Source organism: Mixophyes fleayi, chromosome 2 (genome assembly GCF_038048845.1).
Source record: "Mixophyes fleayi isolate aMixFle1 chromosome 2, aMixFle1.hap1, whole genome shotgun sequence".
Classification (NCBI taxonomy): domain Eukaryota; kingdom Metazoa; phylum Chordata; class Amphibia; order Anura; family Limnodynastidae; genus Mixophyes; species Mixophyes fleayi.
The window spans coordinates 149,016,190-149,030,575 of NC_134403.1; the positions used below are offsets into that span (position 1 = coordinate 149,016,190).

Sequence of the window (14,386 nt, forward strand, 5' to 3'; positions counted from 1 at the left end):
ACACACAGTTTATGAAATTTTGGTCATGTGGGGACACTTTCCCATTGTAATATATGGCTGATATTTCCTCTTATCTCAAAAGAACAATAATTCCACACATATTAATATGTACAAATAATCAGAACGGTAAGAGAAAGTCTCTTTGTGCAGAATAATGTATGGTTGTGTTATGCCGCATATTCAGAGAAAATGAACCTTCTTTAAATAAAGAGTTTATTTTCAATTGGAAAAAAAAGACATTTTTATAGAGATCAATAGCATACAGCACTGGCAGCACAAGGGCTCTGCTGGCTTGAGAATGAATGTTTATAAATAATATAGGTAGAATGCATGCCCTAGCAATGCCAGTACCTTCATATTAATAAGACATTAAACATGTAAAACACAGTGGCCTGCAGCCTGCATATATTTCAGTGTTAGCAGTTTACAAATATATCATAATTGTATAAACAACACAGATACTTTTCTTAGTATTCTTTTTTGCTAAATATTCGATGTAGATTGCTGAGGTTGCACTAAGATGTACAATTTTACTAGTCCATAGGAATTCATATTTTTCCATTGTTCTTGCTCTTTTTGACTGGCATGTAATACCGGACCCTATTCCAGAATTGTGTATTCTGAGCAAATTTGCCATCTACGTCCCCTTTCCAGGAGACCATAGGTAGAGTTTTCAGTGCTTTCTTTACTACATGTGGTATGGACTCTGGCTCTTTAAAAGAACTGAACTTAATTAGAATGAGTTTCAGGGGATCCTCTTTTTCCACAGAGCAAGTAATAGCCGCCTGTAGTTCAAACAAGCTAGGACCTGTGATGTATCTCTGAGACAGTATGAAAATAGCTCGCCTGCTTCTCTTAATGATCTTGGCAATATCTTCAACATAGGCTAAAAAGTAATACATGGGAACAAAATGAGACCAGGGTTCTTCAGTTACTCTATACATATATAAAACACATTATATAAATAGTAATTATTAAATAGTAAAATTAAAAATGATGACCTTGTCTGTTGAGGATGACATTTATGATAATAACATTCTGCAAAGTGAGAGGCCACCACTCTGTCTGCATTGCTTTCAGTGCTGGTCTAACTAATCTGGTGTATTACTGTATCACGTACCTGACATAAAAAGAGCAGATACGTGATAACAAATGCAAATACATGTGCCACTATGGATATGTGACATAATGTCATGTTATCTAAAAGTTAGCCAGTGGGAATCCAGTTTTGACAGTAAAGCAGCTAGCTATTCACAATGCATGATGTTTGTTACACTTTATTAATTTAAAGGCTGATGTGCAAACCATATATTGACTTTTAAGTGTTGTGAGTGATGAAGATTAAAATTTGATTTATACAATGGGCAAAAAAAAAAAAGGTTTAAAGATGGGAAGCCAATTTGTATTAAACAGTGATAGATTTTAGTATACGCTCTAACAAAAAAGTATTGCTTCATATTATTTTTAAATTTCATCAATGCAGGTCCCCCATTTTTCCACTGTTCTATATAATGAAATAGTTCCTGTATCAAATGTTCACATAACAATGGATAGATAATCACTGACAATCCAAAACTGGTTAGGATTGAAAACTATCTTTCATATTATGTGGTGCTACATAAATATGCCCCAGTGAATCTCCTCATGTTAAGCACTTTGAAGTCATGTGCTCCTGGGGGAGGGCCTCTACACTGGTTCTGAGGTACACAGACCTTACCCTCTGTTAAAGAATGGTGGAATAAGCTGAGGTGGGGGTCTTACACTATCCCTGAGCAGATATTGCGCTCACACAGAGCCCTCTGCAGCTGGTAAAGGCTTTCCTGAAGTCCGAGGCCATTTCTGCAAGGTGTCATCCAGCGTTACACTGTGTACCTATCCTCCCAACTCAGAGTGGGCATAATGTGACCAAAAACTTTCAACATCTCCCCCAGCGGTACAATGTGTACATATCCCTTTCTCGGAATCTAGATAATCTCTGCCTCTCTCACGAATGGTTGTATGAAGTGACCTTACTGTCAGCTGTGTAATTGCGATGCTTTTATAGCAGACAAGACATAAGCTTGTTTTAACCTGAGGTTTATATGACACTCTGATACATTGGACATGCAGCTCTTTCTGGAGAAGGTGGGTGACTCTGAAAAAAGACTTTGTGGTGTAGAGGACGGGAAAGTGTGGCTCCCGATTACTTCTTGGAAGCAACTTTCTTCGGTTTAGCTGCAGCAAAGAAGGACAAGGAGACACATCCCGTCTACAGGAAAGAGGGAGGTTCAGCATGCACAGTAATCAATCCTCTGAATGAAGTGACAGGGAGCTGTTAAGCTGAGCCGCTGAGAGGACAGGACAGACAGTCCTGAGGTGAGTGCATACACACTGCATAATTGGAGTGACAATGTTCCATTTTTGAACGTGATTTTCAAGTTCATCTTCCCAGGGTACACACAACTGTGATATCAGGCCAATCAGTTATTTATCATCTTATTGGCCTGATAATCGGCTGAAAGTGCAGTGATGTGTACCTAGCCCAACAATGACTTGTGTTTCCAGTAGATTGGGAATGCCTCCAATTATGCACAGTCTACACCCTTTGAAATTGAAGAAAATATCTTGTCCTGCAAAATCAAATCTTTTTTTTTAATTCAGTCTGGCATGTCCATGTCTTGCCAGATCCACTCATGCTAAGGAGAAAGAATTAGCTGTTCGATCTTATTCTGCTAATTTTTGCATGCATGCATATACCCTTCCTTACCATTGTCTAAATAGTTTACTTTGATGGCATCTGGTCTCTAAATAACAGCTGGTTATGGCAGTTATGCTGTGGAACATGGCCCCATGCTGGAACCTAGCTGTCAATGAACTTGTCAATGCAAACTTCGGGTTTCAGTAAAGTGGCCAGGTACAGTTTCTTATGGCTTCTGGCCAACCAATTTTTGTACACGGCACTCAAAGTGAGTGCTGTGTACAGCTCAATGGTGAAGCACTATCAATCACAGGAAATCATGCGACTTCACAATTGTGACATCAGGGATTAGCTTGAAAAAAGAAGCACTTGGTATTTTAGGGGGCGATCTATCTCAGGTTTCCTAATGCTTATGAGCACTGATACATTCAGTGTAACTTGGATTCCCAGTTATTAAAGGGTTAAAATAGGCAGAAGTGTGCAAAGATATGAGTACAAGAAGACAAAGCATGAATAAATAGTTCAAAATTGAGACCAACTTTCATATTTCTACAAATAGTAGTTGAACATGCTGAGCTTACATCCTTAAAAGCAATCAATATGACATTACATAAAATAAACTTAATAAGCGTTTGCTCACCTCCTCCTGGCAAAATGTCTCTTTCAAGGATACAGAGTTTATAATTATAATTGTTCTCCAACACATTTGGTAGCATTTGTGTTGCAAATTGTTCTTCATCATAACTTTTACAATAGTTTTCTCTAGTTTCCTCACTGAACTCAGAGTTATGTGTTGCATATGAAATAAAGGCATCAAATTCCTTGTCATCTAATGAAAAATAATGTTAATAATGTGAATCATATATGTGACCATTATTTGTATATTGCAACAATAATAATGTTTAACTCTTAAAAATTAAAAGTGAACACACAAAGCATCTCCTATATTTTAACAGATTAATAATATGGCATACCATTATTAACTTGTTGCTCTGGGGCAGGGTTGTTCCAGAAGCAGATGCTGCTTGTGACCACTTTGTAGCTAGCTGTTCCAGACACAAGTTACACCTTTGTGACTCAGCTGCATGCCAGTACTTACCTACAACCCCCCTCCCTTGCAGGTGCCTGTCAACAGCCACCACGTTTTTCTCTTTGATGCAGGAGGAACAGCACAGTGATTGGTCAGCGAATGAAGCATTACTATTGTCTCCTCCTGCATCAATGTATGAGGGTGTAAAAAGAAATATCGGGGAGTTCTATTTCTGTCCTGCCATTGTAGTGCATCAAATGGATAGGACATGGACAAAGGACTTCAAGTGAGCCTTCACATGGGATTTTGTATACTGTATAATTTCCACATTCTGAATTTAGAATTCATAATTTATACAGAGATTAAATACCAAAATATTAGTGTGGATTGACCATTGCTGTGTATTACAACACTAATAATGCTTCTGATGTATTTTACTGAACATATTCTATGATTTGGTAATGTTCTTACCTCCAATAGTCTCATCATTTGATAGGTAATTCCGGTAAAACAACACTATTTCAATCCAATTTAAGTACACCATTCCACTTCCTGCCAGCAAGAGCAGCAGCAATAGCACTGTCGCACACAATACATATACCAGGAATACAAAGTCTGTTGGAACAAATAGGGAGATACAAGTACATAAAGAGAAAAAAAATTATTGCAAGTATATACAGTCAATGGCTATGCTGTGATCACTATAGAAGGATTGTAATGGTTAATACTGATATGGGGTTGTAATGATTACCACATATATCAATTTAGTCTCAAATGACAAAACTGGGACAAAGCAAACAGTTTGCTTGCAAAATATCTAGAATCCACAAATTTTGCGATGTATATCATCATCATCATCAAATAACTGATGATGATGACGAGGATGATAATGTGTATGTGTCATGCAAAAAATTGTATAGCTCACCACAAGCAGGATGTGCATTGACTCCCAAACAACAAACACCTTATTTTGTTTAATCTTGTAATTTCATGTTATCATATAAGTTTTATAAGTTTTGCTTAAACACATTTACATTCACACTAAAAATCTCTTCTAAATTGATGCTTTGACTAATTCATACAAAGCTACTGTTGCATTGTAAGAACAATGGATTCTGTTACATATTTGCATATTGCTGCAATTATTTTAAATGACTACAGGTCTGGTTTTTAATTTTATATATTTTTCTGCCATATTCAAGTGTATAGGGGAGTGGTCTCCTTCATAATAGCTGTTCTGTTCACACTACTATGTATGTATAATATATATATATATATATATATATATATATATATATATATATATATATATATATTAGACATGTTCACTGACCCCCGTGTTCTGGTTTTGGTTTTGGATCTGGAATAACTTCGTGTTTTGGCTTTTCCAAAACTGCCCTTGTGTGGTGTGTTTTTGGTTTTTGGTTTTGTATCTGGATTCTTTCGAAAAATAGCTAAAATATGATAAAATCACATAATTATGCTCGTTTTTTGTTCCTACATTATAATTGACTTCAATAACACTAATTTCGAGTCATTTACGGTCAATTTTGACCACCTCACAGGTCACAATATTATTTTCATACACTTTCAAATAAAGACTGCAGCAGTTCATTCCAGTGATAAGTAGGCCATTGTCATGCAGGGCATAAGACCAAAAAACCCACCTCTTATGTGTGGAATTATTTTTACCCAAATTCTGACAACAGTTGTCTAGCCATTCGTAGCATTGTAAAGCCACAGACAGTAGAGGTAAGGACCTTAACCATCTAGGATCCTCATCCATGTTATGCCATTTGAAGCGAGTTCATGGAAAGCTCTTGGGAAAATCAGAAACTTATGCTAAATAAATAACAACAAGCAGTCCAGCATCACTACCTCCCTTCTCTCAACTAGATCCCAGCACCTGCAATCTACACCCCCAACACCTTCATCATTAATATCCTCACAAGTGATCAGAGTTAGTCCTGCATACAAGTTGCTAATGCAAGATGACTCCCCTATCCAGGACTCCTCAGAAGAATCCTTGAGAGTTAGTCCCTCTGCTGCTGCTGGGGGAGGATCTTCAACCCAGAAGCAGACCAAGAAGAAGACTACTAGTAGTTTACAACAATTGACTGTTTAACAATTCTTAGCAAGTATGAAAGCTGTCACCCAGGCGCAAAGTGGATTACAGATGCCATGGCGACTATGCTAGTATTACACCTGCATCCAATATCCAATATTAATGCAGCTGGTGTTAGACAATTACTTGAGGACTTGTGTCCCCATTACCAAATTCCATCACAACACCATTTTACTAGAAAAGCTATTCCTCACCTTCTTCTACCAGAAGGTTCGTAAAAATGTATTTATTGGGCTACAAAATGTCATTCTACCCACTGTACACTTAACCACAGATATGTGGACAAGTGAAACTGGGCAAACTAAAGAATATATAAATGTGACAGCCCACTAGGTTGGTTTATTCGCCTCCACCAGCAGGAACAGCAGCAGCATTTAGCAGCATGTACCCAAGTACGTCACATTTTTCAGAGGCAGGCTACTCTGTGTACCATCTGCTTCACTAAGAGGCATATTATTATTATTATTATCGTAGATTTGCCAGGCACCACAGTGCTCCACAGCGCCGTACAGTAGGAAAGACAAGGACATACATAAAACAAAACAAATGTAAAACAAGAACAGACAAGGCAGAAAAAATGAATGGAGACATGAAAACAAAGGGTATGGAGGATCCTGCTCATTAGAGAGCTAACATTCTAAAGGAAAGAGGGCACAGCTAAAACAAGAGGAGCGAGTGTGGCTCAGAGTGGAGATTGGGATAGTTGTGAGGATGCATTAGTGTAAATAGTGTTATCGAGGATAAGGTCACCTCTAAAAAATAGATTGGTTTTCAAAGAGCATCTAAATTTTTGAAGGCTGTGGGAAAGTCTGATTGAGCATGGTAGGGAATTCCATAAGTGGGGAGCAGCACGGGAAAAGTCTTGAAGGTGGGAGTGAGAGGGGGTTATCAGAGACGAGACAAGACACAGGTCAGAGGTAATACCGCTGACAACCTGTTTGAAAAACTAAGGGATGTCATTGCCACATGGCTTATTCTGCTTGGACTCTCCTGAGGATATGTGAGTTCTGATAATGCCACCAATATTGTTAGAGCATTACAGCAGGGGGAATTCCATCACATTCCCTGTTTTGCTCACACAATCAACTGGGTGGCATAGAACTTTTTATAAAATGACAATGACATGCAGGTGATGCTGTCTGTGTCCCGAAATATTTAGGGTCATTTTTGGGATTCTGCAACAGCATGTAGAAGAATGCAGCAGCTGCAAGAAGGATAGAATTTAGGGAGAACGTACTTTAGCTTGAGTCAAGTGATTCCCCCAATTAGACTTTTTGAAAAGCAGCAAGAGAAATTGAAGGAGGAAATGAAACAAAGCAATTCTGCTAATTATGTAGGACTTGTAGTTTAAGTACTTTATTCGCTTCATCAGGATCCAAGAGTTATCAACATCTTGAAATTGGATCATTACATTTTGGGAACTGTGCTTGATCCCAGGTTTAAAAGCTATGTCTTTTCTTTCTTTCCAACTGACCCAGATCTCAAGAGATGCAATGAGTTCCTGGTCAGCAAGCTGACAGCTCAAGTGGTAAATGACACAATGACGTCTGGTCCTTCAGTTTCTCTGGAAATTGCTGCTAGGAAAAAACTTAGCTTTCCCAAGACACCCAGTGGTGATGCAGATGAGTCTGTACAACATTTTGACCTTTGGTGTGGTCTAAAAGTATTGCCCAAAAATCGTGACAGCTCTTCCGTAAAATGAAATACAAATTCCATGAGGAAGGCCATTACCGGCAATTACATCAAAGTACACCGACTTCTGTGATGGTGGATTCCAGCGGAGATGAATTAGTATTGTTTGAGGATGATGTACACACTGATGAGGGTTAAAATTATGACAGTGTAGATTGTAGGTGCTGAGATCTAGCTGAGAGAAGGGAGCTATCTGATGCGGGTATGCTTGGTAATATTTTGGGTAGAATGGCATGTTGGCAATTTTATGTTTTTCTACAGTAAACTTTCACCTTTATTAAAGAGGTGTTTTTTTTCTTTAAAAAGGTACAAACTTTTTATTTACATTTTTGTTTCCCTGACTTAAAACCGCTATGCACTTGAACATAGACTTTAGCACATGAGGTAGAGGGATTAGCATCATCGTGACTGAGACTGGAGAGTGACAAGAACTATGCCACCCCTCCCATTTCGATATGAACTATGGCACTGTAGAATGTCACTGGAGACTTTTAAGAACCCTGTCACCTCTCCTGTTTCTGAGTGAGCTATGGTACAGTAAAATGTAACTGCAGATTTAGACCAAGATTGCCAGCCCTATTATTTCTATTTCAGCAATGACAATTAGCAATGGAGCAATGGAGCTCTCCTCTTTGTATGTTACCTATACAACACAGTACAATGTGACTGCAGATTTACACCAAGCCTGCCAGCCCTAGCATTTCTATTTCAGCAATGACAACTAGCTATAGAGCAATGGAGCTCTCCTCTTTGTGTGTAACCTATATAACACCGTACAATTTGACTGCAAATTCAGAAGACCAAGCCTGCCAGACCTATTAATTCTATTTCAGCAATGACAATTAGCAATGGAGCAATGGAGCACTCCTGAGAGTCACTGGGGACTTTGAAGAACACTGCTACCCCTCCTCTTTCTATTCTACCTATGACTCTGCCCAACTGCTCTACAGACTGCCAAGAACTGTGCTACCCTGTCTGTGTCCCACTGTGAAATGGCGCTGTATTGCCATGGAGGGTGGTACTTATTGAATCCAAAACTCGTGAGATCCAACAACGTAGCAATGACGTTTTGCCTCATTTTCAATTCCGAGGGGCGCGCGATCTGCTAGGTTCGGGTGTGTTTGGTTCTCAGTGAACCAAGCCTGAGAATCTCTAATATATATATATATATATATATATATATATATATATATATATATATATATATATATATATATATTATACTGTAGCTTCAGTTACCTGTTCTTAGCTGACAGGAGTGGAACCTGGTGTGGTCTTCTGCTGCTGTAGCACATCCATTTTCTAGGTTCAATGTACTGTGCATTTACAGATGCTCTTCTGCATACCACTATTGTATCGTATGGTTATTTGAGTTACTGTTACTCTTCTGTCAGCTGGAACCAGTCCGACCACTCTCTCTTGACCCCTCTTATTAACGAGACGTTTTCACAGAACTACCGCTCCTTGTATGTTTTTTGTTTTGCACACCAATCTCTGCATTCTCTAGAGACTGTTGAGTGTAAAAATCCCAGGAGATCAGCAGTCTATGAGAAACTCAGAAATGTAAAAGTGGCGGTAATGAAAAATGTAAGGAGAATGTAAGTGAATGGAATTTGATAGTCTGACATTGAAGGCAGTAGGAGAAGTGACATATCACTGTATACAATCCCCATTTCAACCGATATATATATATATATATATATATATATATATATATTAGAAAATCTCAAACTGCTTGAGCGCCATTTAACAATTTTTTTAATTTTAAATTTTCTATTTTGGGCAAATGTGTAAGACAGGCCAGAAAAGTAACCAAATAATTGTAGGCATGTACTTATCTGTTGAACATGAGTGAGGCTTTGCATAATTGAACAGCTGCATACAGCTAGTCTTACTTATCATCTTTCAGTGAACAAAAGTAAAAGTGCTGTATTTTTTTATTTACTTGTAATTGTATCCAGATTATTGCATCTTAATTGTCACCAATAATAAATACAGGGCTGGCTATACATGCCTGTGGGGTGGTACATGCACTGTGTGCAGAACACCGCTATTCAACAATTACACTATATGGACAAAAGTATTTGGATGCTTGACCATTACACCAACAGGGACTGTAATGACATTGTATTCAAATACATATACTTTAATATGGAGTTGATCCCCCCTTTGCAGCGATAACAGCTTTCACTCTTCATCAAGGCTTTCCACAAGATGTTCGAGAGTTTCTGTGGGAATTTGTGCCCATTCATTCTGTAGAGCATCCTAGGGGTCAGGCACTGATGTTGGATGAGAAGGTCTGGCTCGCAATCTCCGTTCCAGTTCATCCCAAAGGTGTTCGATGGGGTTGGGGTCAGGACTCTGTGGGGGCCAGTCAAGATCTTCCACACTGAACTCATCAAACAATGTCTTTGTAGTCCTTGCTTTGTGCACTGGGGCACAGTCATGTTGGAATAGAAAAGGGCCTTCCCCAAACTGTTGCCACAAAGTTGGAAGCATAACATTGTTCAAAATGACATGGTATGCTGAAGCATAAAGATTGCCCTTCACTGTAGATAAGGGGCCTAGCCCAAACCCTGCAAAAAACAGCCCTATACTGTTATCCCTCCTCCACCAAACTTCACAGTTGGCATAATGCAGACAGGCAGGTAATGTTCTCCTGGCATCCGCCAAACCCAGACTCGCTCATCTGACTGCCAAACAGAGAAGCGTGATTCGTCACTCCACAGAACACGTTTCCACTCCTTTACAGTCCAGTGTCTGTGTGATTTATAAAGTTCCATTCAATGCTTGGCATTGGTCTTGGTGATGTGAGGCTTGCGTGCAGCTGCTCGGCCATGGAAACCCATTCCATTAAACTCCCGCCACACAGTTTTTGTGTGTACATTATTGTTAGTGGAAGTTCAGTACTCTTCAGCTATGGAATCAGCAGAACGTTGTCTACTTTTACGCACCTTGTGTCTTAGCAGTTGTTGACTCCTCTCTGTGATTTTATCTGGTCTTCTACTTCCAAGGCTGAGTTGCTCTTGTTCCTAAACACTTCCACTTTCTAATAATACGACTTGACCAGTTGACTGTGGAATATCCAGAACAGATGGAATTTTTAGGAACTGTCTTATTGCAAAGGTGGCAACCTATCACAGTACCACCCTTGAAGTCACTGAGATCTTCAGAGCGACCCATTTTGTATCACAAATGTTTGCAAATGGAGACTGCATAGCTAGGTGCTTGATTTTATACACCTCTGGCAATGAGTCTGATTGAAACACCTCAATAATTAACAGTTGTGGCCAAATGCTTCTGTCCATATAGTGTATATGAGACAGGTCTTGGTCCATTTCAGGTTCAAGATGCGATCTTGAATACAATACTCTGCTAAAATGTTTAGTAATGGTTTCCTGTTGGACAGTTTTAAAATTACCCATGGTACTAGGCAGGGGTTCCCCCTTTTTCCACTTACCATTATTTTAGCAATTGAACCATTTGCTGAAAAATCAGACTCTCACTGAACTTTAAGGGTATCATCTACTATTCTTATTTGTGAATGATATGCTGCTTTTCATTTTTGACCCAGAGACTTCACTGATATAGCTACATGAGATATTTGAACTTCATTGCAAGCCCTCCCTCTGCAAGTTAAATACATCTGATGCCCTCCCAAATAGTGTCCCTAGTGGAAAATTAAAATTTCTTAGAAACAAGTATTCATGGAAGGTTTCTGTCCTTCCCTATTAATGCATACAAATCACTCCTAATCTAGATAACATAGTAGATGTAAACTTCTCACTTTTGTTGTTTCAACTCACCAACCTTACCAAATCATGGATGTGCTACAAGGTCTCCTGGTTGCATAGAATAGAAACTTTCATGATGATACTATTACCTAGCTGATGTATCTATTTCTTACATTCCCCTTTCTTATCCCTTAGAATGTCGTAGACAAACTCTTTATCATCATGAGCACCTATATTTGAAAAAATAAACCCCTCATATGGCCTACAAACCAATGATCCTTAGCAAATACTGAAGATGTTCTTGCCCTATCAAACCTTGCCAAATATGAAGAGGCATGCCTCCTATCACAATTGAGAGACCTACCTCATCAGAAACCATGGATTGACCTAGAGATGGCGCTTAACCTATGTGTGGTTGGATCACTTATAAATAAATTATCTGGATCATGTAGAAATAATTTATTGCAGAAATGTATTTCAATTAGTGGTGCAGGCACCAATGTATAAAATTGCAAATGCACTTATCGTGTTACATTGGGATGTGATTTGTATGGAAATGTCTTGTTTGGGGCTGTAACTTTTCTTCGGGAAATCCCAAGTTAGCAATAGAGTGGAGTGGATGTGTTTTTGAAACTGTCTAGAGACAGTTAAACTCATGCTAATTAGCCATGTTCATCACTCAGTGACCAACACATCTGTTAAGCCTGTATACGCAACAGGGGGTCACTGCCTGTCTGGTGTGGCTGCACCTCAGAAAATGCAAGCAGCAAGTTTTAGCATATAACAGAGTAGTGTAAATATTTTTAACTTTGCATTTCATGTAAATCCATGTTTTTAAAAATTTATTGTATCCTGATACTAAAAATAACTCAGACGTGTTGGGGCCGGGGAGGATCAGGGGGCGGCGTTATCCCCCTGCCAGGAGTTATGTCAGAACTGTATAAAAAGTAGGCTCTTTGAGCATGTAATGTTCATACCATCTGTACCTTGCTGGATGTCACTAGTACTTTCAACTAGTGACTGAACTGTCCTTGTTAGGACTACTTGAGCTAATAAAGCATCACTTTGCTTCAAGAACCTGTTTTGTCGACTACATACCCTGCTGTAAATTCTTGTGGCCTACATATTAGACCAAAGTCTAATCATTCTCCGGTTGTTCTGAGATGGACCCAGCATTCCAGTACAAACTTTCCTCAGGGACATCATGTCATGTCTGAGGAAAGTTGTATACGTAAATGTTGGGATGAATTAAATACACCCTTTTGATACAAGCTACAATTTGTCTTAAATCCTTGAGTGCCACATCACCTGGATTTATCATACTATCCATACAAGTGACAAGTACCGAGGAAGGCTACAGGGTAATGCACACAAGTCATTTATGAGTGCCAAGCACCTGGATACTATGTATATATATATATATAATACTGTAATTAATACTGTATTAAAATAGAATGTTTAGACATCCTATTGTTCCCTGAGCCCTGAACAATACCCTAATACCAACCATTTGTTGTGCCACTGTGTTGAAAGATTTCCAGTTTGCAAGAGGAGAGGTCTGCCCTCACGTCTATCCAGAAGAGAAATGAACTGCTCAAGAACAGAACATTCTTGTCCTTTAGATAAGTTAAATCTAGTCCTGGTTGATGGGCTCAGAGCACTCTACCTCCTCTTCTAGATTGTCCCCCTTGCTCAAACGCTACCTAGGAGTGGTCCAGTATCTCAAGTGCCATTTTAATTTATGGCAGGGGAGGAAACTGTTTTGGCAGTGCATAAGGAGGAGATGCTGTTGTGTTTTATGTGTTTGGAAATCCACTACATTTAAATGGGTTTTGTGTGTGACTGTGAAGATCCTCCACAATAGTGCACCATCAACATTTACATCCGTTTTTTAAAATGGATTGCAATCAGCACTTTGCAAAAGGTCAACTCATTTAGAATTAAGATATCTCACCTTTATGCAGCCTTTATAAGGCCCTCACTTGTACCAATCTTTGCACAAGCAATGTTAATATTATTAACTTTAGCTTCTTAATGCAATCTGATTATCCAATATTTATTTTGTATTTTTTTGTTTTTTTCAATCCCCAAGCCATCGACTTCATCTTTGTTTCTCACGACTACACCTCTCAGGGTTAAGTGATTTGGCCAGTCGTGGTGTGTCTGATCGCTATACCACCCAAGTGGCTCTCTTCAGGGAACAATCAATCCCAGAAGAGTAACAGCTCTTTAAAGAGCAATTGAAGAGTAATACATTTGCAGAGATCCTGCTATATTCCTATAGAACACCTAAGCCTGCTGTATCCCTGTGACCTACAGGTAAGAACGAACACTCTAACTCACCCTCCAGATGTCCTGTGTTGAATTCAGTGTCCTAAGTCAACAATCTGCCCGTTACATATCAATCCTGAACAAAAGTAAGAAGTAAGAAGGAACCAGCTATATTCACCAGCAAACAGGTGCTGCAACAGCTACACACACCACAGAGAAACATTTACAGCTCCTGGTGAAACAGTCTGGGAGCACTGCAGCAATTCACAATTGACACTTACAGTCATTGAGTGTCTTATGGCCAAGCACCAGTAGGAGTTGTCAGTAATAGTAGAGATAAGAGGAACCCCAGACAAATCTGTAATACTAACCCCTCAAGAGAGTGGTGTATAAAGCCTATCCTGTCACACTCTAAATTTGCATTTCTGATCGCGTTGTTTTTACATACAAGCAGCGCCGGTGCTAGGGTCCTTGGCGCCCTAGGCACAGTCTGAAAATTGCCGCCCCCCCCGTGTGAAAATCGCCGTCCGTCCCCCTTTAAAAATCGCCGCTGCACTTCCCTCCCCTCAGCTCTCCTCCCCACCCCTCCCTATGTCTTTCTTTAACTTACCTGCATGAAGCTGCTCCTCTCTGCTCTGTCTTCTCCCCTCCACTCACAGACACTGTCGGGCCGTGATGATGACATCATCATCACAGCCTGTCACTGTCAGTGAGCGGAGGGGAGAAGACAGAGCAGAGAGGAGCAGCTTTATGCAGGTAAGATTCAATAGCCCCTTCCCTCCTCTCCTCCCCGTGGATTTCCGTTTTTTTTCATTTCGAGGCGCCCTGCAGGTCCCGGCGTCCTAGGCAATTGCCTA

General features: G+C 39.5%; 1 protein-coding gene across 2 annotated transcripts in view; it reads right to left on the reverse strand.

The window, feature by feature from the left end:
- Positions 1–286: 286 nt before the first annotated feature.
- The window catches only part of IL18RAP (interleukin 18 receptor accessory protein), a 57,346-nt gene continuing 43,246 nt past the window's right edge, over positions 287–14,386 (reverse strand). Inside the window, exons 8-10 of one of the 2 annotated variants that reach the window (XM_075200201.1) lie at positions 4,179–4,322; positions 3,318–3,506; positions 287–886 (exon numbers count right to left, since the gene is read on the reverse strand). In XM_075200201.1, coding sequence (XP_075056302.1) covers positions 549–886; positions 3,318–3,506; positions 4,179–4,322 — 671 coding nt within the window. In that variant the 3' untranslated portion in view covers positions 287–548. The remainder of the gene's footprint in view (positions 887–3,317; positions 3,507–4,178; positions 4,323–14,386) is intronic. The other variant, XM_075200202.1, reaches the window with a different exon arrangement.